This window comes from Peromyscus maniculatus, chromosome 5, assembly GCF_049852395.1.
Source record: "Peromyscus maniculatus bairdii isolate BWxNUB_F1_BW_parent chromosome 5, HU_Pman_BW_mat_3.1, whole genome shotgun sequence".
In the NCBI taxonomy this organism is placed as follows: Eukaryota; Metazoa; Chordata; class Mammalia; order Rodentia; family Cricetidae; genus Peromyscus; species Peromyscus maniculatus.
In genome coordinates this window covers 72,474,257-72,500,023 of record NC_134856.1, presented here as the reverse complement: position 1 = coordinate 72,500,023, position 25,767 = coordinate 72,474,257, and the positions used below count along the sequence as shown (strand labels likewise).

The 25,767-nt window shown below is 41.1% G+C and overlaps 1 protein-coding gene across 6 annotated transcripts in view; it reads right to left on the bottom strand.

Moving 5' to 3' along the window:
• Nucleotides 1–25,767, bottom strand: part of C5H10orf67 (chromosome 5 C10orf67 homolog) — a 120,653-nt gene that overhangs the window by 42,872 nt on the left and 52,014 nt on the right. For all 6 annotated transcript variants that reach the window (XM_042278036.2, XM_042278037.2, XM_076572582.1 and 3 more), the window contains 2 exons: nt 21,581–21,640; nt 20,267–20,620 (listed from right to left, as the gene is read on the bottom strand). In XM_042278036.2, coding sequence (XP_042133970.1) covers nt 20,267–20,620; nt 21,581–21,640 — 414 coding nt within the window. The remainder of the gene's footprint in view (nt 1–20,266; nt 20,621–21,580; nt 21,641–25,767) is intronic.

Here is a 25,767-nt window from a genome sequence, read left to right as displayed (position 1 = left end):
TGGATGGCTGGTGACCTCTCATTAGAACAATATCTTCTAATATTTCTCTCAGTAACATGTGCTAGTTTATGATTTGTTTCTGAGATTGGAGGGATGTTAATCTGAGTATTCCATTGTTGCAACAAGTCTCGACCCCACAGGTTCATAGTTATGTTAGCCACATATGGTTTTAATTTTCCTCTCTGTCCTTCTGGACCTATACATTCGAGCCATCTTGCACTCTGTTTCACCTGAGATAATGTCCCAATTCCTAACAGTTGAACGTTTACCTCCTGAAGAGGCCAAGTTGGATGCCAAAATTCTGGTGCAATTATGGTAACGTCCGCACCTGTGTCTACCAGACCAGACAACAAAACACCATTTATTTTTATCGTTAATTTTGGTCTTTGTTCATTAATAGAAGTTTGCCAAAAAATTTTCTTTATGTTTTCTCCTGAATTTTCTATTCTCTCTGTTTCATCATCCTGACCAGCATGATTTATTCCAATAGGCATTTGGTTATTTAATCGCTCTCCAGAGCAGGCATTTCCTCTATGGCTGCAGGAAAGGTTTGAACTGGATTTGCACTGGGGGCCTGCCTGAGGCCCCTCTGGGAGTTTCCCGAAGACTGAGGCAAAGGATTACCCTGTCTGTCCTTTGTTGATCTACATTCGTTGGTCCAGTGTTTTCCCTTACCACACCTTCTGCATACTCCAGAAGGAAGGGGCATTCTGTTGCCATTGTTCCTTGAAGAAACATTGTTTCTGGGAATGACCTGTCTACAGTCCCTTTTCAAATGTCCTTGCTTTCCACATCCAAAACATCTAACACTCCTCAAACCTTTTGAAATTACTTCTCCTACCCATGTATCATCATGCTCATCAGCTTCAACATTAATTGTTTCTCTAATCCAGTCTTCCATAGGTGCAGATCTTGCCCTTAATGGCCTGATTATTCTTTTGCATGCTGCATTCGCATTCTCAAAGGCCAAAGATTCAATTATTGCCTTACTAGCTTCTGAATCCGAGACCATTCTCTTTACTGCTGAAGCCAGTCTTTGTAAAAAATCTGTAAAAGACTCTTTTGGGCCTTGCATCACCTTTGTAAATGACTCAGATTTTTTTCCTGGTTCCTCAACTCTGTCCCATGCATTCAAGGCTGCCGTTCGACATAAAATTAGGGTTTGGACATCATATAAACATTGTGTTTGTGCTGAAGCATGTTGGCCTTCGCCCATAAGCTGATCCTGGCAAACTTGTATTCCTTTATCCCTCCATTGTTTTTCTATGTTTTTAGCCTCCTCCTTAAACCAAGTCAGAAATTGAAGTCTCTGGCTGGGTTCCAGAACACCTTGTGCAAGGTCCCGCCAGTCCTGTGGTATTATCCTATTATATGTTGACCAAGTGTTTAACATTTGCTTTACATATGGGGAATGCATGCCATAAGATACTATTGCCTCCTTAAACCTTTTTAAATCCAACATTTCAATTGGAGCCCAAGTATTTTGTGTAGCCATTTGATCAGGCATCTGCTGTACGGTTACAGGATAAATTAAGGGTGACTGTGTGAAAACAGGCTTTCTTTCTGCAACCTTATGATCCCGACTTGAAACAACTTCACTGTTAATTTCTTCTGTCTGAATTTTTACAGGTTTAACAAGTTCTTCTAAAGCTGTTATCCTGGCACTTAAATTGACTATCTTTTTAAATATTAAAATGTGGATTATTATAGTGATAAGGTGCATAATTCCACCAATACTAATATTATATAGTTGTTCCATTGCCAGACTGCCTAAAATTTCGAACAAAAACCAATTTTCTTCCAATGTACACATAAAACCCATTTGTTTTTTAATGTGGAAAAAAATTCTCTTTTAGATAGTTTCCTTTAAAATATCTGATATATTATGACTTACCAAATCTGCGTAGAACAGTAGAAATCCGAGGGGATTTTCAAAGCAGCCACCTAGTGTCCCAGGTGTAAATCCAGAGAGAGAGAGAGAGAGAGAGAGAGAGAGAGAGAGAGAGAAGAAAGAGAGAACGCACAAGAAAGCGTAGCCGGCTAAAGCTTAAATGCAGCCACGTGTTCCCTCTTGTGCCGAGTCAAGGCTTGGGTCTGGCTTCCTTAAGCTCCGACCACGTGCGTTGGCTTTACAGGCAGGGCCCTGTTCGGCAGGGCAGGTCTGAGTTGTTTGTAGCACCGGCTTTAAGCAAGCAGGATTTAAGCAAGCCGCTCACCGATAGTCCAGCCTGAGGTCAAGCAGAACTAGACCCAGGCTAAGAAGCCGATCGCCGCTGGCCGCCGCGTGCCGCCGCCGCCGCGGGCCGCCTGCCGCCCTTGCGGGAAAGCGGACCTGCCGCCAAGCCAAGCAGTTTTTAATGGATTCTTGTCATGTTGGGCGCCAGATGTAGATGTAACCAACCGTCTTATTAAATAAGAAACACAGAAACAATGTAAAAAAGAAAGCCGAGAAGTCAGAGCTCAGAGCTAAAATCTCACCCTTCCTCCTGCTGTCCCAGCTTCGCGAAAAGAGACCTACTTCCTGTCGGTTCGTTTTTTTATAGTATGTTGTTCTGCCTTCTCATTGGTTGTAAACCCAAACACATGACTGCCTCGTCACTGTCTGAATGTACAGCCCCCTAGGTCTTAAAGGCATATGTCTCCAATGCTGACTGTATCCCTGAACACACAGAGATCTTATGGGATTAAAGGCGTGTGCCACCACCGCCACACTCTTGCTATGGCTCTAATAGCTCTGACCCCCAGACAACTTTATTTATTAACATACAATCAAAATAATAATTCAGTACAATTAGATTACCACCACAGTATATTCCATTCTAATATCTACTACTGCTTTGATTTGAAGAAAGTTGCCTTGCTCCCTTTTAAGATCTACGTGGGCTTTTATCTCAATTCTTTGAATAAGCCAAGAACACAAAACACCTGATCAAACCCTGACCACCAGGAACAGTGGTGCCCAGCACTCAAGATATGGAGGTGAAGAATTAGAAGTTCAAGGTACTTGTTGGGAGTGGGTTTGAGGTCAGCCTGAGATACATGGAGGCTCTGTCTCCGAAAATGAACAGACAAGTAAGACAACAATTAATCAAAATTACAGGTTCCCCATGCCTGGGGGCAGCCTTTTATCCCTGACTTTTAATGCATTTAGATCCTGTGTAACCATTGGAAAAGCTGGGCAAGGATTAAGAAAATGAAAAAGTCACTGAAGTGACCCAAGGCAGACACATTTAAGGATCACGCCATCTATTTGTTCTCAACAGGGACAGTCTACTTGAATGGTCTCTCCACCAAGGTATGGGGTACAGGGTGAAGTCAGTGCCCTTTGGTCAGCTGTAGGCCATGGAGGTCACTGAACAAAAGATCCAAGCACTCCAAGGCTCTCACTACTATGCTAAAGAAAAGGTATCCAAGTTATTTTATTTTATTTTATTTTATTTTATTTTATTTTATTTTATTTTATTTTATTTTATCTTTTTTTGCTTTTTGAGATAGGGTTTCTTTGTGTAGTTCTGGTGCCTGTCCTGGATCTCACTTTGTAGACCAGGCTGGCCTCGAACTCACAGAGATCCTCCTGGCTCTGCCTCCCAAGTGCTGGGATTAAAGGCATGCACCACCGTCACCCGGCCAGGTACCCAAGTTTTAAAAACTCAGACAATTAGGAACACAAGGTGCCAAATGTATTGGAAGGCATTGATGTCTTATTTCATACAATCCAAATTCATGTCAGTGATTAACGATTTATTTTAATATCCTGCTTTTGAATATGTAGTGAAATTCGGTATTGATTTCTAAGGTTCTATTTTTCTCATAAAATGATCAACCATGGAGCTAGAGGTAAGACTGCTGCAGCATATCTTCTATAATGCAAATAATTATTCAGTCTTCCTGGAAGATAGCTCAGTTGTGATAATGGAGATAGCATTTCTTTTCGTCAGAAACAAAACAAAGCAAAGCACCTCATATTGACTACAGTATTTGTTCCTTCTCCCAAGTCAAATTTTTCACCTTGCTCCAGCACATTATTGAATCCTAGCTCTGTCCACATGAAAATGTAATTTTGTTTTACCAGCTGCTGACATTCCACTTTCTCTGGAATACACATGCTGGCCTTTCTGTGGTCACTTTATTGACAGGTGCAAACACTGGACTACCAAACAATGGATGGAAATGAAAATGAATGGTCGTGTTAATAGGACAGCACTTAGCTTCCTGTGTGGGAAAATACAAATTAAATGACTGTACTTGTACTGCCAAACTGTGATTATGAATAATTTTTACAAGTATGCTTCTTTTTTGAATTTATAACTAAAATTTCCTAACTGAGAATATTTATTTTAGGGACTGGAGAGATGGCTCAGAGTTAAGAGCACTGGCTGCTCTTGGAGAGACCCCAGGTTCCATTTACAGCATCTAGATGGTGGCTCACAACCATCTGTAATTCCAGTTCCAGGGAATCCAACACTCTCTTCTGGCCTCTGTGAAAACCAGGCACACAAGTGGTTCACAGACAGACACACATGCAAGCAAAACACCCATACATATAAAAGAAAATTAAAAAATAATGAAATAATTTTTGTCTTATAATAGAACTCATTCTTCTTAAATTTAACATTTATATGAAATAATTTCTTAAATTTGGAATCCCTTAAAGTCTGCCCAATAACCCCAGACTATATTCTCTCTCCTGAGCTCCATACTGGGGCCCACAGCACTGGCAGCCTTACAGGAGGCCAGGCTGGTCCTAGGAACCCCAGATAAGACATTGCCCACCACCCACAAAACCTCTTTAAGCCTGCCCAACAACTCCAGACTGCAACCCTCCCCCCTCCCCGGCTCTATAGTCTGGTTTAGAACTTCAGAAGAAGACTCCCATGTTACCAGAGGCCAGGTTGGATCTAGAGAGCCCTGGCCTACAACTTCAGAAGCAGACATCAGCTTTCCTGGAGCACAGGCCAGATCTAGGGATCCCAGTCCTGGCAGCTTTTCTGGAGGCCAGGTTGGTGCTTGGACCCCAGAGGCCAGACTAGATCTAGGGACCCCAGACTGCAGCCCCCTTCCCATGGGCTCCATATCATGGTCTACATCTTCAGAAGGAGACTTTGGCTCTACCAGAGCCCAGGCCCAATCTAGGGACCCCTGGCCCCAAAAACTCTAGAGAGGACACTGCACTGAACCTGAAAACCTGCTAGTCAACAGAACGCTTAGCCATTTAGGCCAGAAGACCAGAAAGGAAAGAGAAACGAAGGAACAAAACTCCCATCCAACAAAGACAAATGCAGGAATTAACACCTAGACCTATACTCACCCCAAATCCAGATGCCTGAACACCAGTGTAAGAACACAATCAATAACAGAACCGGCAATGTAGTATCACCAGAGCCCAGCTATTCTACAACAGCAAGACTTGAACAATCCAACATAGCTGAAGCACAAGAAAACAACCTTGAAAATGACTTTATGAAGATAATAGATGTCCTTAAAGAAGACATAAAAAATCCATTAGAGAAATTGAGAAAAAGACAAACCAAAAAAAAGGGAAGATATCAATAAATCCTTAAAAGAAAGGCAAGAAAAACAAACAGATGAAGGAAAGTCCCCTCGCCATATAATAAGCAAAGCATTAAATATATAGAACAAATAAAGAATATTAAAAATGGCAAGGGGAAAAGGCCAAGTAATATATAAAGGCAGACCCATTAGAATAACACCCAACTTCTCAACAGACCCTAAAATCCAAAGGGTCTGGACTGATGTCTTGCAGAAGCTAAAAGACCATGGATGCCAGCCCAGACTACTATACTCAGCAAAACTGTCAATCACCATAGATGGATCAAATGAGATATTTCATGACAAAGTCAAATTTAAACAATATCTATTCATAAATCTAGTCCTACAAAAGGTACTAAAAGGAAAATTCCAACCGCAGGAAGCTAACTGCAACCACAAAAACACAGGCAATAGATAATCTCACAGCAAAACCCAAAAAAGAGAAACACACACACACACACACACACACACACACAAATCACCACCACCACCAAAATAACAGGAATTAACAACTATTGGTCATTAATATCCCTCAACATCAATGGACTCAATTTGCCAATAAAGACACAGGCTAATGGAATGGATACAAAGACAGGATCCATCATTCTGCTACATACAAGAAACACACCTCAACACCAAAGGTAGACATTACCTCAGAGTAAACAAAGATTTTCCAATCAAATGGACCTAAGAAGCAAGCTGGTATGCTATCCCCATTACCTGAAAAAATAGACTTCCAACCAAAATTAATCAAAGGAGATGGAGAAGGGCATTTCATATTCATCAAAGGAAAAATTCACCAAGATGATGTCTCAATTCTGACTGTCTATGCCTAAAATCTAAGGGCACCCACATTCCTAAAAAAAAAAAAAATCTAAAGCTTAAATTATGCATTGAACTCCACACATTAATAGTGGGAGACTTCAACACCACACTCTCATCAATGGACAGGTCACCTGGATAAAGAAACTTAACAAAGAAATAATGGAACTAACAGATGTTATGACTCAAATGGATCTAACAGATATCTACAGAATATTTCACCCAAACACAAAGGGATATACCTTCTTCTTAGCTCCACATGGAACCTTCTCCAAAATTGACCATATACTCAGCCACAAAGCAAGTCTCAACAGATACAAAAAATTTTTTTAAAATAACCCCCTGTATCTTATTAGACCACCAATAATTAAAGCTGGATTTCAACAACAACAGAAACAATAGAAAGCCTACAAATTTATGGAAAATGAACAGCTCTCTACTGAGTCACCAGTGGGTCAAGGAAGAAATAAAGAAGTTAAAGAATTCCTAGAATTTAATGAAAATGAATGCACAACATACCCAAAGTTATGGGACACAATGAAAGTGGTGCTAAGAGGAAAGTTTATAACACTAAGTGCCTTGGAGAGATCTCATACTAGTGACTTAACAGCAATCCTGAAAGCTCTAGAACAAAAAGAAGCAGATACACCTAAGAGGAGAAGATGGCAGGAGATAATCAAACTGAGGGCTGAAATTGATAAAATAGAAACAAAAAGGACAATACAAAGAAGCAACAAAGAGTTGGTTCTTTGAGAAAATCAACAAAATAGATTAAATCCTTATCCAAACTAGCTAAAAGGCAGAGAGAGAATATCCAAATCAACAAAATCAGAAATGAAAAGGGGGACATAACAACAGACTCCGAGGAAATCCAGAGAATCATTAGGTCATACTTCAAAAACCTGTACTCCACAAAATTGGAAAATCTGAGAGAAATGAACAAATTTCTTGATAGATACCACTTACCAAAGTTAAATCAAGATCAGACAAACAATTTAAATAGACTGATAACCCCTAAGGAAATAGAAGCAGTAACTAAAAGTCTGGGAACCAAAAAAAGCCCAGGCTAGATAGTTTTTAAAACAGAATTGTACCAGACTTTCAAAGAACAGCTAATAAAAATATTCTTCAAATGATTTCACAAAATAGAAACAAAAGGAACAGTGCAAAATTCTTTCCATGAGGCCACAGTCACTCTGATACACAAACCACACAAAGACTCAACAAACAAAAAGAATTATAGACCAATTTCACTCATGAACATTGATGTAAAAATACTCAATAAAATACTGACAAACAAAATCCAAGAACAAATCAAAAAGATCATCCACCATGACCAAGTAGGCTTCATCCCAGAGATGCAGGGATGGTTCAACACAAAAATCTGTCAGTGTAATCCATCATATAAACAAACTGAAAAAAAAAACCCACATGATCATCTCATTAGATGTTGAAAAAGCCTTTGACAAAATACAACATCCCTTCATGATATAAGTCTTGGAGAGATCAGGGATACCAGGGACATAACTAAACACAATAAAAGCAATATACAACAAACTTATTGTCCACATCAAATTAAGTGGAGAGGAACTCAAAAAATTCCACTAAAATCAGGAGTAAGACAAGGTTGTCCACTCTCTTCATACCTATTCTATATAGTAATTGAAGTTATAGCTAGAGCAATAAGATAACTGAAGGAGATCTAGGGGATACAAATTGGAAAGGAAGAAGTAAAAGTATCATTATTTGTAGATGATATGATAGTATACATAATTGACCCACCAAACTGTTGTGGAATATTTGTTTAACTATGCAAAGATGTGTTGCATTTGCTTAACTATGTAAAGATGTGTTGTATATGTTTAATTATGTAAAGATATGTTGCTCTTTTACCTTGTCTGCCTAAGGCACCTGATTGATCTAATAAAAAACTGAATGGCCAATAGCGGGAGGAGGGATAGATGGGACTTCAGGGCAGGGAGAGTAAGTAGGAGGAAGAATTTAGGCTTGGGAAGGGGAAAAAAAGACACACCAGGGAGATGCCAGGGGCTAGCTAGACACACAGACATGAAGGAAGCAGGAAAGTAGGACATACAGAATGAAGGAAAGGTAAAAAGCTCTGAGGCAAAATGTAGATGAATAGAAACAGATTAAATTAAGATAAAAGAGCTAGTGGGACAAGCCTAAACTAAGGCTGGCATTCATAATTAGTAAGTCTCTGTGTCTTTATTTGGGAGCTGGAAGGTGGTCCAAAAAAAATTCCATCTACAAAAAGGCCTATCAGGGAATTCCTACAGCTGATAAACACCTTTAGCCAAGTGGCTAGATACAAAATTAACTAAAAAAAAAAATCAGTAGCCCCCCTACATACAAATGATAAATGGGCTGAAAAGAAATCAGAGAATCAACTCCCTTTACCTAAGGCTCAAATGACATAAAATATAATGGTGTAACTCTAACCAAGCAAGTGAAAGACCTGTATGACAAGAACTTCAAATCTCCAATGAGAGAAACTGAGGAAGATATGAGAAGATGGAAAGATTTCCCATGCTCATGGCTCAGTAGGATTAACATAGTTAAAATGGCCATCTTACCAAAATCAATCTACAGATTCAATGCAATCCCCATTAAAATCCCAAAACAATTCATTACAGACTTTGGAAGAACAATACTCAACTTTATATGGAAAAACAAAAAACCCAGGATAGCTAAACCAATCCTGTACAATGAAAGAACCTCAGGAGGTATCACTATCCCTTATTTCAAGCTCTACTCCAGGGCTATAGTAATAAAACTCCCATGTTATTGGTATAAAAACAGACAGGTGCATCAATGGAATAGAACTGAAGACCCAGATGTTAATCCACACACCTATGGAAACCTGATTTTTGACAACGAAGCCAAAACTATACAATGAAAAAAAGGAGGCATCTTCAACAAAGGGTGCTGGCCCAACTGGATGTTGGCATGTAGAAAAATGCAAATAGATCCACATTTATCACCCTGCACAAAACTCAAGTCTAAGTAGATCAAAGACTTCAGCATAAATCCAGATAACAGAACCTGATAGAAGAGAAAGTGGAAAATAATCTTGAATGCATTGGCATAAGAGACAACTTCCTGAATAGAACACCAGTAACACAAACACTGATATCGACAATTAATAAATGGGACCTCATGAATTGAAAAGTTTCTGTAAGGCAAAGGACACTGTCAATAGAACAAAACAGCAGCCTACAGAATGAGAAAAGATATTCACCAACTCCACATCTGACAGAGGGCTGGTTTCCAAAATATATAAAGAATTCTATAAACTAGATATCAACAAACCAAATAATACAATTAAAAAAGGGGATACAGATATAAACAGAGAAGTCTCAACAGAAAAATCTCAGATGGCTGAGAAACACTTAAGAAGATATTCAACATCCTTAGTCACCAGGGAAATACAAATCAAAACAACTCTGATGCCAACTTACACCTGTCAGAATGGCTAAGATTAAAAACACAAGTGATAGCTCATGCTGGAGAGGATGTGGAGCAAGGGGAACACTCCTCCATTGCTGGTGGGAGTGCAAACTTGTACAGCCACTATGGAAGTCAGTGTGGTGGTTTCTCAGAAAATTGGAGGTCAATCTATCACAAGACCCAGCTATACCACTCTTGGGCATATACCCAAAGGATGCTCAATCATACCACAAGGACACTTGCTCAACTATGTTTATAGTAGCTTCATTTGTAATAGCCAGAACCTGGAAACAATCTACATGTCCCTCAACCGAGGAATGGATAAAGAAAATGGGGTACATTTACACAATGGAGTATTACCCAGCTGTTAAAAACAAGGACACCAGGAAATTTGCAGGCAAATGGATAGAACTAGAAAAAATCATCCTAAGTGAGGTAACCCAGAGCGAGAAAGACAAACATGGTATGTACTCACTAATAAGTGGATATTAGCTGTAAGATAAAGGATAACTCTGCTATAATCCACAGACCCAGAGAGACTAGTAACAAAGAGGGTTCATGGAGGATGCTGGCTTTCCCTCTGAGAGGGAAATAGAAGAGGTTTCAAGAGTAGACTGAGGGCAGGTGAGGATGAGAACATGAGCAATCAGGTTGGGGTGGTGGAGGGGGAGAGTACTGAAAGAGACTACTGAAAAGGGCGAGTATTTCAGGGTCATCTAAAAGCCTGGTACAAGGGCATCTCCCAGGAATCACAAGGACGACTCCAGCTAAGACTCCTAGTAATAGCAGATACATAGCCTGAGCTGAACACCTCCTGTGACCAGATTGGTGCCTAGTCCAATTGTCATCAGGGAGGCTTCATCCAGCAAATGAGGGAACCAGATGCAAACCCACAGCTAAACATTAGGAGGAGTTAGGGGAATCCTGCAGAAGAAAGGGAGAAAGGATTGCAGGAGCCAGAGGGGTTAGGGACACCCCAAGAAAACTCACAGAATCAACTTACTTGGGCTCATCAGGGCTCCCAGAGACTGAACTGACAACCAGGGAGCCTGCGTGGGACTGACCTAGGCCCTCTACATATATGTTACAGTTGTGTAGCTTGGTTCTTTTGTGGGACTCCTAACAGTGGGAACAGGGGCTGTCTCTGACTCTTTTAATGGCTTTTGGGACCCTACTCCTCATACTGGGTCTCCCTGCCCACCCAGCCTTAATACATGGGAAGGTGCTTAGTTTTACTGCAACTTGATATGCTATGTTTTGCTGATACTCATGGGAGACCTGCCCTTTCCTAAACAGAAATGGAGGAGGAGTGGATTGAGGGGTTGGAATGGGGAGCAGGGCTGGAAGAAGAGGAGGGAGGGAAAACTGAGGCTGGATTGTAAAATAAATAAATAAATTTATTTTATTAAAAAAATTTGGATCCAGTAAGGTTTGTAACAGAAGAAACATTATTATACTTATTAACTGCCATAAAGTTTACCATATTTCTTATAATATTCACATATTCCAATTTTCTTTTTTCTTGTCAAAAGTTCTTTTTTGATGGACAGTGGTGGTGCACACCTTTAATCCCAGTAGCCAAGAGGCAGAGGAAGGTGGATCTCAGTGAGTCTGAGGCGAGCCTGATCTACAGAACTAGTTTCAGAACAGAACAGCCAGGGCTACAGAGAGAAACCCTGTATCAAAAAAAAAGCAAATATATATTTATATCTTTGGCTACTCTTACTGGACTTAGGGAAAGGCATTTCTCCCTTATTGCTTTCCTTCAAACACTTAAATATATCACTGCCAAAATCATCTTCTAACTCATTGTGATGGTTAATCTCAATTATCAACTTGAAAAGTCATAGAGCTACTGAGAAAACAAGCTTCCACACACACCGCTGAGGGATGATTTACCCTCTGGGCAAGTCTGTGCAGGATCATCTTGGTGAGGTAAATTGAGACAGGAAGGTCTACCTTGAAAGTGAGTGGTATCATTATATACTTTTGGGTCTTAGGAGGCTAGCTGAGCACCAGTGTTCACTAGTCTCCACTTCCTGGCAGTGCATATAAAGGGACTGGCTGCCTCAAGCTCCTGATGCTCAGATTCCAGGATGGACAGGAACCAGGAACTGTGAACCAGAAGAAACCCTTCTTAGCCCAAGTTGCTTTTGTCAGGACATTTTACCACAGCAACAGGAAAGGAAACCAGTGTTTCGGAAGAAATGAATCATTTTCTATCTAAACCTTTACTAAAGGATTAATTGGCTTTTATGTCAAGATTACTTATATCTTCCTAACAAACAACTACCTCCAGACACCAGTAATGCACCGGGGGTGGCGGGGGGAAGCCATGGGTCGGGCAAAGGAAGAGGGTTAGGAGCACATGGAAAAGTTCAGTATTCATGGGCAGAGCATACTAGGGATCCAGAGCAGTTCAGATGGTCAAACAGACCTGTACTTAGGTGCTGCTTAACAGTTTTGTTAATGGTGGGCTGCATCTAACAAACATCAAGTCATAAATCTAAGAAACCGTATAAAGGTAAATATAAATATAGAAATGAAAAGACTGCATGAGGGTTGAACAACACACACCCAAAGGCATGTAACCTCTCCGTTGAAATGCAAAGTAAAAGGGAAACTTTTAGGGGTTCAGGATGCTGGGTATGGAACCAAGGGCCTTGCACATAGATGGTAAGCATTCTATTCTGACCTGCACTGCAGCCCAAGAAATTTATAGTAGGTTTCTCATCAGAAGCTGTAGGCCAAAGACAATGGATTCATATCTTCAGAACAATAAAAGAGAATAAAACTGTCAACCTGGTATTCCAGACTCAGGAAAGAAGGTAAAAAAATCAAGATTTATTCTCAACACAAACACAAACTGAGACTTCATTATCAACTGACCAAAAGAGAAAATATGATCATGGACCAAAACTTAGATCTACACAAGAAACTGAAAGCTCCAAAAATGGTGAAATGTTGGCATCATGTGGAAATCTCATTAAGAACAATTATACAAAATTCTACATGAAAATATTTATATTAAAATATAAGGGCCAGGGAGATAGCTCAGCAGGTAAGGGTGCTTGCTACCAAGACTCCTGGACGGACTGATCTCCAGAACCCACAGGATGGAAGGAGAGAATTGACTCCTGAAAGTTGTCCTCTGATGGCCACACACATGCTATGGAGTATGCCACCCCCCGACACACACACACACACACACACACACACACACAATGTAAGAAAAGAAAAGAAAACAGCAACATCTTTGTCTTTTTGTAGTCTATCATATTAAGATCGCTAGAAAAATTAGGCCTTCAGTGGAAAACTGGGAATGAACACCCAGAGACATTTAGAGTATGGCACCCGGACTACGGCACCCGGACAGACAGGTTCTTGGTAGCTTCCTGGACTATTATTGGCAGCACTGGCTCTAAGCTGAAGACTTAGCTATTTAATGAGAGAGCTCCTGACATTTCTACCACAGTGGCTTTTCATCAGAGTCTGGGTTCCTCTGAAATCTTTTTGTTGCTTTCTTAATTCTCCTAACCTTTTCAATGCTTATGTAGGACCTAAATGAATTGAAATCTAATTTTAACATTAAATGTATTGAAATATACTTTTAATTTTTAACAATTATCTTTAAATATGCATCTAATCTATTCAATGTAACCAGATATAGAAATGTTAAATAATTTAATCAGGACTTACATAGTTTCACTTAGAGAAAGAGATCACCAGAATTACACCCAGGTTCTGGTTCCTGCTCAATGATTCTAAAAATGTTTAGTGTGGGTTCAGTCATTGGAGTTATTGGAGTTTATAATATTCATGGTAGTTGCTGCTGTGATTGAGTTATTGATTGAGGTATGCACATACACACATATGTATACATAATATATAATATTAGCTATATATTACACATATTATGTGTATATATAATTTATATTAACTATTGTTATATAGTTAATTATTATAATATAGTATATCTATTATGGTATAGTATATAGTTATAATATAACTATATCAATTATATACTATACATTATACAACATATAATGTATTATATAATATATGTAATATATAACATACATACATATACACATAAACACATGGCCCCAGTAAACTCATGGCTCCAGTTCATTCAATGACTGGAAAGATATATGTATTTATGTATGGATAAATACATATTACCAACAGAGAAATGATTCCTTTGTAAGATTAGTAAAGTGGGGTTGCAAGCACTTGTAAAAAAATTTTAAAGGTATTTACCCCCACCCTGTGGTGTGTGTGTGTGTGTGTGTGTGTGTGTGTGTGCAGGTTCTCCTGGAGCTGCAGTTACAGACAGTTGTGATTCACCTAATGTGTGTGCTGGGAACCTAACTCAGATCTAACTCAGACCCTCTGCAGGAGTAGCAAGCAGTCTTTCAACTGCTGACCTATCCCTCCAGCTTCATTTTAAAAAGATTTTTTTAAGCTTAAACAAAATGCTTCTTTTTGCTAGGCATAGTGGTACACATCTGCAATCTTAGCACCCAGGAGACTAAGGCAGGAGCATTGTGAGGTCAATACTAACCTCAACTACATGCTGAGACCCTGTCTCAAGAACAGCGAATCAACCTCTGGTCCCTATTTAAGCTGCATAGGCTAACAAAACTAATAAAGACAATGGATTTGCCTAGCATCAAATCAATTTAGTGGAATATTACTGGCTACCTGAAGTTGTTTGGGAATGAAAGTTGGAAGTAAAATGCAAGAATGGAGGAATAAACAACTTCCCTTTTTATAATTTCAGTTTTCTTTCTCCTTTAAAAACTGTTTTGTTTAGAGATGGTATTGTCTAGTAGAAACTGGCCTCACAGCTTGTGACCCTCTTGCCTCAGCCTCTAAGTGCTGGAACTACACTGTGCATTCGCCTGATTAATAAGCAGATTACATTAAGAAGAAGAAAACAAAAGGCATTAATTTTAAAGAAACAAAGCTACAAAATTAAAGTCAGAGAGATGGCTAGGTAAATATACCTTCTGCACAAGCCTGAAAGCCTGAGTTCAATCCCCAGAACCAGATGTGGAGGTGCACATCTGTACCCTCAGCACTGCTAAAACAAGAGGGAGGTTGAAACAGGAGAACCTCTTGGTAGCTCCTGAGCCAACTTGCCTGGGGTAGCTCAAAAAGGCCTTACCTCACAAGGTGGAAGGTAAGAACCAGTTCCCCTAAGTTATCCTTTGATCTCCACATGAGCATTGCAGGACGCACGTGTGTGTGTGTGTGTGCGCGCGCGCGCGCGCACACACACACACACACACACACACGCACGCGCGCGTGCACACACACACACACCACACATACATACACAGCACACATGCACACACATACATAAAAATATACAACACACATGCACACACACATACACACATGCATAAACACACACAGCACACACACATGCATGCACACACTCACACCATAATAAATCAGTATCAGTGAAATTCTTTTCCATCAACATAATTATCAAAATAGAGTTAATATCCTTTGACAGCCTGCAAGGACCACACATATCACATCCAGGATCTCCCTCTCTGTATAACCCAGTTCTCTGGCATTCCCAGATCAACAACCAGCGAAGTTCTGGCTTCCCTCTGCTCTCTGACTTACCAGGCTCAGCCAAGGTGGAAACAAATGAAATACTGCACAATGAACAGCTATGTCTCTTTCTTCCCCTGTATAGTTTGTTTTAAACTTCATGCATAATTTTGCCAAACAAAAAAGTTTAATGGTGGAGATAGCATAGTTTGGTAGACAACAACAATTTGGTAACATACAATCATATTTTAAAAATTACTAGGATATTTGCAGGATGATTATAGTCCTAACCGCAAACTATTGCAAAACTATTTTACTAGTCATTATTAAATGTTCAATATAGTATAGTTTTTGTTCCTTTGTTTTTGGGAGGTTTTTTTTTTTTTTTTTTTTTTTTGCCTATAGAAATTGCTTTGCATTGTGAGGAGAACAAGAACAAGATTGGCCTTGTCCCTTGTCCTATTTCCCACACAGAAGGGCCCTGAGCAGACCAAAGCACATGCCATATGGCTTGTCAGCATAGACCAGGCTACCCCAAAGGAGGCTCAGAAGTCTTCCAGAGAAGCATTGACTGGGTGTGACCTTAATTAACAAATTACTTGGGGTGGGGTGAGGGGGACGGGAAACCTAGGAATCCAGTTTAACCTTGATACATAAAACCTGAGTATTTAAACTGTTTTACAGCTATCAAAAAAAAATAAACTTTACATAAGTACCCTGTGCAAATACAAATTTTATGTTATGAAATCGTTTTTAAACTGCTATCTGAAGGCAATGCGTGTGTCATGGTTTTTCAGACTGGCTAAACACTGCCCTTATCGCTGTGTGCCTCCCCCAGGCAGCATGTGCACCGTTCCCACCAAATGACACACATTTCAAAAATAAGTATGATTAATTAGGAAGTGAAAGGACCGCTGCAAAAGTTCCAGCAGCCAGCTTTCCATGCGGTCATCTGCACGTTGTGGATATTAGAAAGCCTTTTAAAGGTCGTTTAAGGTGGTCCAGCGACCCTCTGAGTGAAACGATTAAAGGTAGTCCTAAGCAGAGTGGCTCTGATGGAGTTAATGTGCACTGCAAAAGGAATCCCACCGGAGGATGACCACGGGATTATGATGACTAACACAGGGACGGCAATAACTGCAAAGCAGAAAATGTATTTAAAAATTGAATCAATGACTGTGACAGCGAGGACCAGCTTAGGTCGCCATGCCTCACTCTTGTCCAATTTGTGCTTATTGTTAAACATTAACTTGAGAATCTCACCACTTGACAGAATGTTCCCTGAAGCTCTGGAAACCTCTAGATAACAGTCATTCCGATCAGAAGGGAGTGTGATACCAGGAGAAAAGCCAACTGAAAGTGTCCTTGTCAGAGACCCTAAGTGGCCTTTCCTCTCTCTTTTTGTCTCTTCTCAGTGGGAAAGTGCTGGGGGTGGGGGTCTCCGCCTCTCTTCACGTTGAAAGCTCAGTGTGTATCTATATTGAGGGCACAGGAGCTTCTGAGCCCGATATCTGGGATTCAGTTCCAGCCTTGGGGTCATGAAGGGGGGCAGGGAGGCTGCTAGTGCAGCTGCCCCCTGCTGCTGGGACCTCAGGATGGGAGCTCAGCTGCCGGGCCTGGCTGTGGATGCTGCTCTGCTGCCCTATAGCCAGAATCTAGGACCTCAGACCCCAGACACTTCCGAAAGGCACCCCTTCCCTGTCCTCTGACACCTTCTGGAACAAGTTGCCCAGCACCAGCTCACTGAGGAAGCCAAAGACTTGTATGAGGGCCCCTTGAATTCAGCTAAATGGCCATAAATCCTTTAAGTAACAATTTGCTTAAGTTCATTCTATGAAAAAAACCCTCCAGAATCTACCTAGAGATGGTTCAAAACCTACTTTTCAGGGATGGAAATTCACAAAGTAAAGTTTACAAGTCAGCGGCCTTCTGAGGTCACAAGATGGTCCCTCCTTGCCATGTTAAAAACTCCAACAGTTAAAAGCAGGGAGGCATCATGGCAGCCAGAGCCTACCCCTCAAGACCCTAACACCTCCTCCCTCCACGGTCCAATAGAGCAGTCTCTCTTCTCTCCCCACAATGCTAGAGGAGGAGACAGATCTGTCCTCCTAAAAGTCTGTCTCTTCGATGTGAGCCTTCAGGGAAAAACTACTTTGGGGAGTGCTGGGGATGGAATCTGTGGGTCTGCGCATGGTAGGCAAGTACTCTACCACTGAGCTACATCTGCAGACGTTCCTAAAAATCTTGTTTCAGAAAAACTAGGCGGCATAGCATTGTCCCCATGATCCTCGGGCAAGAAGCCTTTGCTCTTCTATCACGGTCACCCAGGGTGGCTGATTGGTCTTCTCTTCTCCTGTCACAGGTGGGTGGCACTGACCACTCAGACCAGTGCTTTAGTTATTGATTGTCAGCATGTGTGTGTGTGTGTGTGTGTGTGTGTGTGTGTGTGTGTGAGAGAGAGAGAGAGAGAGAGAGAGAGAGAGAGACAGACAGACAGACAGACAGACAGACAGACATGTGAGCCCAAGCAGTCAGAGCCCAGAGGAGGGCCTCAGATGTCTTACTCTACTCTGCCTTATTCCTTTGAAACAGGGTCCCTTACGGAGCAAGACACCTTGTTTGGCTAGGCTGGCTGGCTGGCCTGTCTCACTTGGGAATGGTGAGGGCTATGGGCATAAGAAGCCACACCTGGCTTTTTACATGAGTTCTGGGCACTCCAACTCAGAACCTCATGCATGTACTGCAAGCATTCTTAACCAGTTATCCATCTTCCCAGCCCTTTGATCAGTTTTTGTTTGGTGGAAACTTAAAAACACCCTTCTCAATATCTGGATTATAAAATAGTCACTCTACAATCGAGCCACTGGTCAGGCACGTGCAAAGTCTCTTCCTTGGAGGTTCATATAGCCTTCCACCTGACTCTACCTCCTAACTTTTACAGTGGAAACATTTATCTTTCCTTCCTTATTTCTTTTTCTGTCTCTCTCCACCCTCCCCCAATCCCTTTTTTTCTCCTGGCTTTCCTCTTTTTAAGGCAAGACTTGCAGTGTAGCCCTTGCTGGCCTCAGACTTACTGCTGCAGTGTGTAGTAGAATATGATTTCAAGGTGTGCTACTTTCATTTAACTCTGTGAAGCTGTGATACTTTGCCTGTCTAACACACCTGATGGTCCAATAGTGAGGCAGGAGAAAGGATTGGTGGGGCTGGCAGGCAGAGAGAATAAATAGAAGGAGAAATCTGGGAGAAGGGATCAAAGAGGGAGCCAGAGAAGGAGGAGGACTCCAGGGGCCAGCCACCCAGCTACACAGCAAGCCATGGAGTAGGAGTAAGATTTACAGAAGTAAGAGAACAGGAAAAGCCCAGAGGCAAAAGACAGATGTGTTAAGGAAAGCTGGCTAGCAACAAACCAAGCTAAGGCTGGACATTCATCAATGAGAGTAAGTCTCTGTGTGTGATCTATTAGAGAGCTGGGTGGCAGGCTCCCCAAAGAACAAATGAGAAAAAACACCAGTAATAGTAGTGATCCTCCTGCCTCTGCCCCCTGAGTGCTGGGATCACACGGGCAAGCAACACTATACCTGTTGAGAATGATTTTCCTCACCTCTTGGTGCTTCCTTCCCTAGTAGACTGACTCCCTGCTAGAGCAGCACCCAGTCTCCCTCTTTCTCTCTCCTTCACTTGAGAAGGGAGTGATCTGTGTCTCTGCTTAAATGGCTTAAGAGGCCTGTGTTCTTTCCCATCCCTTTTCAGAAGCAAGATGCACACGACTGTATAACTCTGCTCTGTTCTTACGAGTCCTGTGGATAGATAGGCAGATTCTGCCACCTGGAGGGGAGGAAGAACCTAGGAGATCTAAACATCCAAGTGGACACACTAATGTGAAGGGCTCTCCATCGGCCCAGTGAGTCACCAGTTGGATCTAAGCTCCTTGAAAGTCAGCCCAGAAAAGAATCTTGTCTGGTTACACAGTGTGTGGTGCCTGCAGACCATGTGCACCAACAACCATCAATATCCCCACAGCGAAGCACAAAGAAAATTCTCCCCGGGATCATCACAAAGGGCAGTCTTGGAGAATACACTACCCAGTAATAAGCAGGGCCCATCTGCAACTTGTTGCTGTTGTTCAATAACCTTACAAGAGAAACTTGGGGGAGAAAGGGCTTCTTGTTTTGGCTCTTAGTTCCAGAGTATGGCCCGTCATGAAGTCAAAGCAACAAGAGGTCTCCTCATACTGTATCTACAGCCAGGAAGCAGGAGGAGAGGAATGCTTGTACTCAGCTAGCTTTCTCCTTTGTATGCAGTCTAGAACCCACGCCTAGGGAATGGTGCCGCCATAGCTATCATAAGTCACCAATCAGCTGAGCACCAGAGGACTTGATAACAAGCCAAGAAGAGCAACAGTTTACAGCTGGTGTGTATCTGTTCCCAATAGTGTTATTTAATCTAGCTGTGAGGCATAGACGCTTGTGTGACCAAGGGGACCAGATCCTTCCATGTACTTCAGGGAGACATCCGTAATATAATACTATACAGAAAGGAGTTAGAGATATGTGCCCTAACAAGCACTTAGAATCTAGCTTCTCAGTAGAGATTTACTACGGCTTACTAACTAACCTACACAATGCAGCCAGCTGTGGGTAACAGAAATATCATTCTGAGAAAACTAAGGCCCCCTGGTTAGCTGCCAGAACCCTTGTCCCTGCATGAGAGTCAGGTGTGTTAGACAGTGCGCCTGGATGATGCTGGCAGGAAGTGGGAGGCGTGAGGCTGCGGCTGGAAAAGGCTAACAAGTCAGGAACCCTGTGCACATGAAATCCGTGAAGTGCAGGCAGAGGGAGGTGAGGTACATGGTTCTTACATGTTTTTCCTTCTCGGACTTTCCAGTGAAATCGGTAACAATAGAACCAACAGGCGTGGTGACAAGAGCGACAGGGACAGCAGCTGTACCAGGAGCTGCACCAGGAATTGGAACAGCAGCAGCAGCAGCAGCAGCAGCTGCCTCAGGAGCAGCAGGTGCTTCAGGAACAGGAGCGCTAGGAACGAAGGCGGCACCAACATATTTCTTTGAAATCTTCTTTTTTAGCTTCGGTGATACACTGAGGGAAGCAGAAGGTGGCCTTATAACATGTCCGTCTTCAGATAACGTCACGCTCTTGGATTGACGACTTGAAGGCCGTGAGTAAAAAGCAGAATCTCTTCCCTTGGTTGTTTTCTGCCCAAAAAGAGTCAAGAATTACTCTTATTTCACCCCTTAGAATTGCCTACCACTTGCCCTCCCCCAAGCAAGAATCCCAGAGTGAGCAGGTTCATTTTCAGCGGATGTGACTCTGCCCTTGTTCCTAGTTCCACAGCCTACCCTTGCCTGCCTTGATTAGCAGCTGGGATTGAATGTCCCTGTAACCCATTGTTCTAGGAAAAAACAACAACAACAACATAGAAACAGGTGGACATTCCCTGGCAGCACCTGTAAAGATATAGGCCTTTTGAAGCTGGTGAGGTGGCAGGCTGAGCTTTGTGTCGAGGTGGGAAAAGGGCAAGGAAGCAGAAATGGGGAAGAAAGAAGGAGGAACTTGGGCCCTAGGGTTTGGAGCAGCCTCTCTGAGGGATGGCTTTCTGGTTCCACGGTTCAGCTTCTTCTTCCCCTCCCTACTTTCTTCATTTTCTATCTTCCACATTTCCACATACCCATCTTGTTTAACTTGCAGATGAGTTGTTTTTTTTTTTTTTTTCGAGACAGGGTTTCTCTGTGTAGCTTTGCGCCTTTCCTGGAACTCACTTGGTAGCCCAGGCTGGCCTCGAACTCACAGAGATCCGCTTGCCTCTGCCTCCCGAGTGCTGGGATTAAAAGCGTGTGCCACCACCGCCCAGCCAGATGAGTCGTTTTTAAAGAATTATTTAAGTGTGTGTGTGTGTGTGTGTGTGTGTGTGTGTGTGTGTGTGTGTGTGTTATGGTGTCCTCAGAGTTCAGAAGATGCTGGATCCTCTGGAGCTGGAGTTTGACATCACTGTGTGCTAGGGACCAGGCTCTTCTGCAGCAACAGTGTTTCCTACTCTTGATATCCAGCATTCTTTTAGACTCATGTATGAGAAAGCAGTGGCGTGCACAGCATCTTGAATGTAGAGAGACAGCACAATAGTAGAGATAGATAGATGATGATAGAGTCCATACAACCTTGGTGCTGATGCTGGCATACTTCCTTCTTATTTCCATGTCTTCTTTCTGCCTATTGATCTGTAAAAAACAAGGGCCATACCATCTGTTATCATTTGCAAAGATTAAAATGGAGAAATCGTTATAAAACATCTTAAACAGATTATATGCTGAATGATAATTAGAAAACAAACTTGTACCTTAAAATAAGAACAGAAATACATATAAGTGTGGCTATTTCAATTAGCATCTATTTACTGCTTTTTTTGTTGTTGTTTGTTTGTTTTTTTGAGACAGGGTTACTCTGTGTAGTTTTGTGCCTTTCCTGGAACTCACAGAGATCCGCCTGCCTCTGCATCCGGAGTGCTGGGATTAAAGGCTTGCTCCACCACTGCCTGGCTTATTGGACTGGAGAGATGGCTCAGCCATTAAAGGTTAGGCTCACAACCAAAAATATTTACTGCTTTTATGTATAATTGATTATATAGATTCATGTGTTGTTTGCTTATGAAGTGATATTTTTATACATCATTATAAGCCTTGTAATTAAAAAAAAACAAGATAATTTAACAGCTAAATCTCAACAATATAAAGGACAAAATTTTACTTTAAAAGTTAATACTGATTTCCAGGTATAAAAATAATTGTATCAAAATATTATATTAATGCATGCTTCAATAAAACTAAAATTCATATGAATTTTAAGTAATGCCAATGATTCCAATTATGACTAAACTTATTTGAAATTAAAAGTTGATGGGAAATGCATGTGACCATTTATCTCATTATATATGAAGCCTTCTCACTTTAAGCAGTAATTAGAACTCTATAGAAATGTGTCTTATAAGATCTTGCTCTCTGAGAGGACAGTCACTAAGGACGGCGAAGGTATATATCAAGCGGTAGCCGGGGCTGTGAAGTTAAACCTAATATTATAGGTAAGCCCTATTGCAACAGTGTAAGAATTGTTTTCTCCATAATCTTCAACATAGCCATTGTCAAATTCAATCCAGTTTCAAGGAATTCAAAAATTCCCTAGCATTCTTAAATAGCATTCATTCTGCTATACACAATGTGACCACGTCACAGTGGACTGCACCAGCCATTCATGATAAAGAAAATAGCTCTCGCGCCGGGCGGTGGTGGCGCACGCCTTTAATCCCAGCACTCGGGAGGCAGAGCCAGGTGGATCTCTGTGAGTTCGAGGCCAGCCTGGACTACCAAGTGAGTCCCAGGAAAGGCGCAAAGCTACACAGAGAAACCCTGTCTCGAAAAACCAAAAAAAAAAAAAAAAAAAAAAGAAAATAGCTCTCAGGAAACTAGTAATAAAAGAAACAGACAAGCTATATACTTATTGATGAAGTAATGGCCTATTCTTCCACAAATCTAGGAACAAGACATAATTGCTATTGAATGTCATACTGGCAGTCTTACCTATTGTAATAAAACACTATAAGGAAAATAAAAAAGCACAAAGATAAGGACTTATAAACTTTGTTAACATACCAAAATCCAAAAGAATCTACAAAACTATGACTGTGACTAATAAATTAATCCATCAAGGCTTCAAGATACAACATTGATATAAAAGTAAACTGTACTTTTATTTATTTATTTATTTATTTATTTATTTTATTTATTTATTTATTTTGAGATAGGATTTCTGTGTTTAGCCCTGGCTGTCCTGGAACTTGGTCTTGTAGACCAGGCTGGCCTTGAGCTGATAGAGATTCACCTGCCTCTGCCTCCCAACTGCTGGGATTAAAGATATGTACCCCCACAGCCCAGACAATTGTGCTTTTTTATATTAATATTAAGAATTAACAATTAAAAATTGTAAAAACATTCCATCTACAACAGTTTAAAAGCTACAAAATAATTAGAAATAAATTTAACACAATAGGTAAAAATCTCAATACTGAAAATGACATATTGTTGGTGAGCATTAAAAGACCTAAAGGAATAGCTACATATCCCCATGTATGAATTGGATGATCTAAAGTAGGGTCTATTAGAATACCAATCTTTTCAACATAAACATTGTTTCTCAAAACCCGTATGAACATGGAACGTCTGCAGTCTTTCTGGTGAGTTTTGCCAGGGGAACCGCTGTACACTCTCTGAAGCCTTGCAAAGCTCTTGTAACTGGGAGCATAGCACTAGGGTGGGGACTGATATGCCGCTCCATGACAGAATAATCTAAAACACTCATTTGATTCCTTTAAAGACTCCACCGTGAGAAATCCAATGAAAGAAAACGTCTTTTCTGCAAATGATATTGTAATAAATGGATAGCCATTCAGAAAAAATAAGAAATTTCCCCCTTCTCTCACGTCATACAGAACAAATTATTTAGTGTGAATAGTATTCAACAAAAAGCTAAAATCAGGGAGGAGGGGCTTGGACCTGCCTCTACTGAATGTACCAGGCTCTGCTGACTCCCCATGGGAGGCCATACCTCGCTGGAGGAGGGAATGGGGGGTAGGCTGGGAGGGGAGGCTAGAGGGGCAGGAGGAGGGAACAGAGGGGGGATCTGTGGTTGGCATGTAAAATGAATAAAAAATTCCTTAATAAAACAATAATATATATACATATATAAATATTATATATATATAAAACATAAGGATTGTTTCCCTGAACAGAAACCCAAAAATTGGGCTTTAAAAAGTTTAAAGTGTGTGTGTGTGTGTGTGTGAGTTCAGAAGAAGATGCTGGATCCTCTGGAGCTGGAGTTTGACATCACTGTGTGCTAGGGACCAGGCTCTTCTGCAGCAACAGTGTTTCCTACTCTTGATATCCAGCATTCTTTTAGACTCATGTATGAGAAAGCAGTGGCATGCACAGCGTCTTGAATACAGAGAGACAGCACAATAGTAGAGATAGATAGATGATGATAGAGTCCATACAGCCTTGGTGCTGATGCTGGCATACTTCCTTCTTATTTCCATGTCTTCTTTCATCTCGGGGCTGGAGAGAAGGCTCAGTGTTTTAAGAGCGCTTCCAGTGGACCCAGGTTCAATTCCCAGCACCCACATGGCAGCTCACAACTGTTTGTAACTCCAGTTCCAGGGGACCCGACACTCTTACACAGCAAAACACTACTAATGCAAATTAAAAAGCAAGTTTAGTCACCAAACACATTATTGGTTCTCCAGTACCCATATTAGTTAGTGGCTCACAACTGCCTGTAACTGCAGCTCCAGAAAATTTCAGCGCCCTCTTCTGGCCTCCTTGGGCACCTGCACTCATATGTACTCCCCCATTACACATTATTAAAATTTTAAATAGTTTTTTTTTTTTTTTAATGAATGAAAAAGTACAACTGGGTAGAAAATATGTAGATCTATATATTAGAAAGGTTGCCATTTAGGAAACAGTTTATTGGTTGTGTTGTAGTGACATGTTTGGCTTTTTATCAACTACCAGATTTTGTATGGTTATTCAGTTTGCCAGCATTTCCTCACCAATGGCCAGCTCAGTGCTTTAAAATGGACAGTCGTTCTGAAATAAATTTGAAAAAAATTAGATATTCATATGCAATGTAATAAATAAGTGTGAGATCTTCTAATATGTTTTACCTAATTTCCCCAATAGAAACATTTTGCAAAGTATAGATAGTATAATATCTCTATCAGAAATTTGATGTGAACACAGTGGATGTAGGCATCACTGTCCCTTCTCTGACCTGCAGATAGGGCAAAGCCAAATGCTTGAGACTTCTGATTCTCAGACCATCTGTTTTCTAATTCTCAAGTGAATGTCAACAAGGCATGAATCCACACTAGCCAAGTGGCCCACACTCCTCTGACCTTATTTAGATGTTTTGTGTGTGTGTGTGTTTACTTCTATGAAATTTGATCCCATGCATAGGTTTGGATATGCTCTACTACAGTCAACAGTACAAAACAATCCCATGAGCCTGGGTTACCTTTTTAGAGCCACACCCACCGCTACCACACCCAGCCCCTCTCTCCCCCTCATCTTTAACCCTGACAAACACTGTTGTAATTTGTACCCAATTTCTAAACTGTATCTTTTCAAAATGTTATAAAAAATGGAATCGTGCAAAGGGTGTGTGCGTTACCCTAGTGGCCCTGCCTTTCCATCTAGCAGGACCCTCTTGAGGTTAATCCAAGTTGTTGCCCGTGTCACAAGTTTATTTCTGTTTTTTTGTGCAATTGTCCCGTGTGATGTAGAGAGCTCACAGT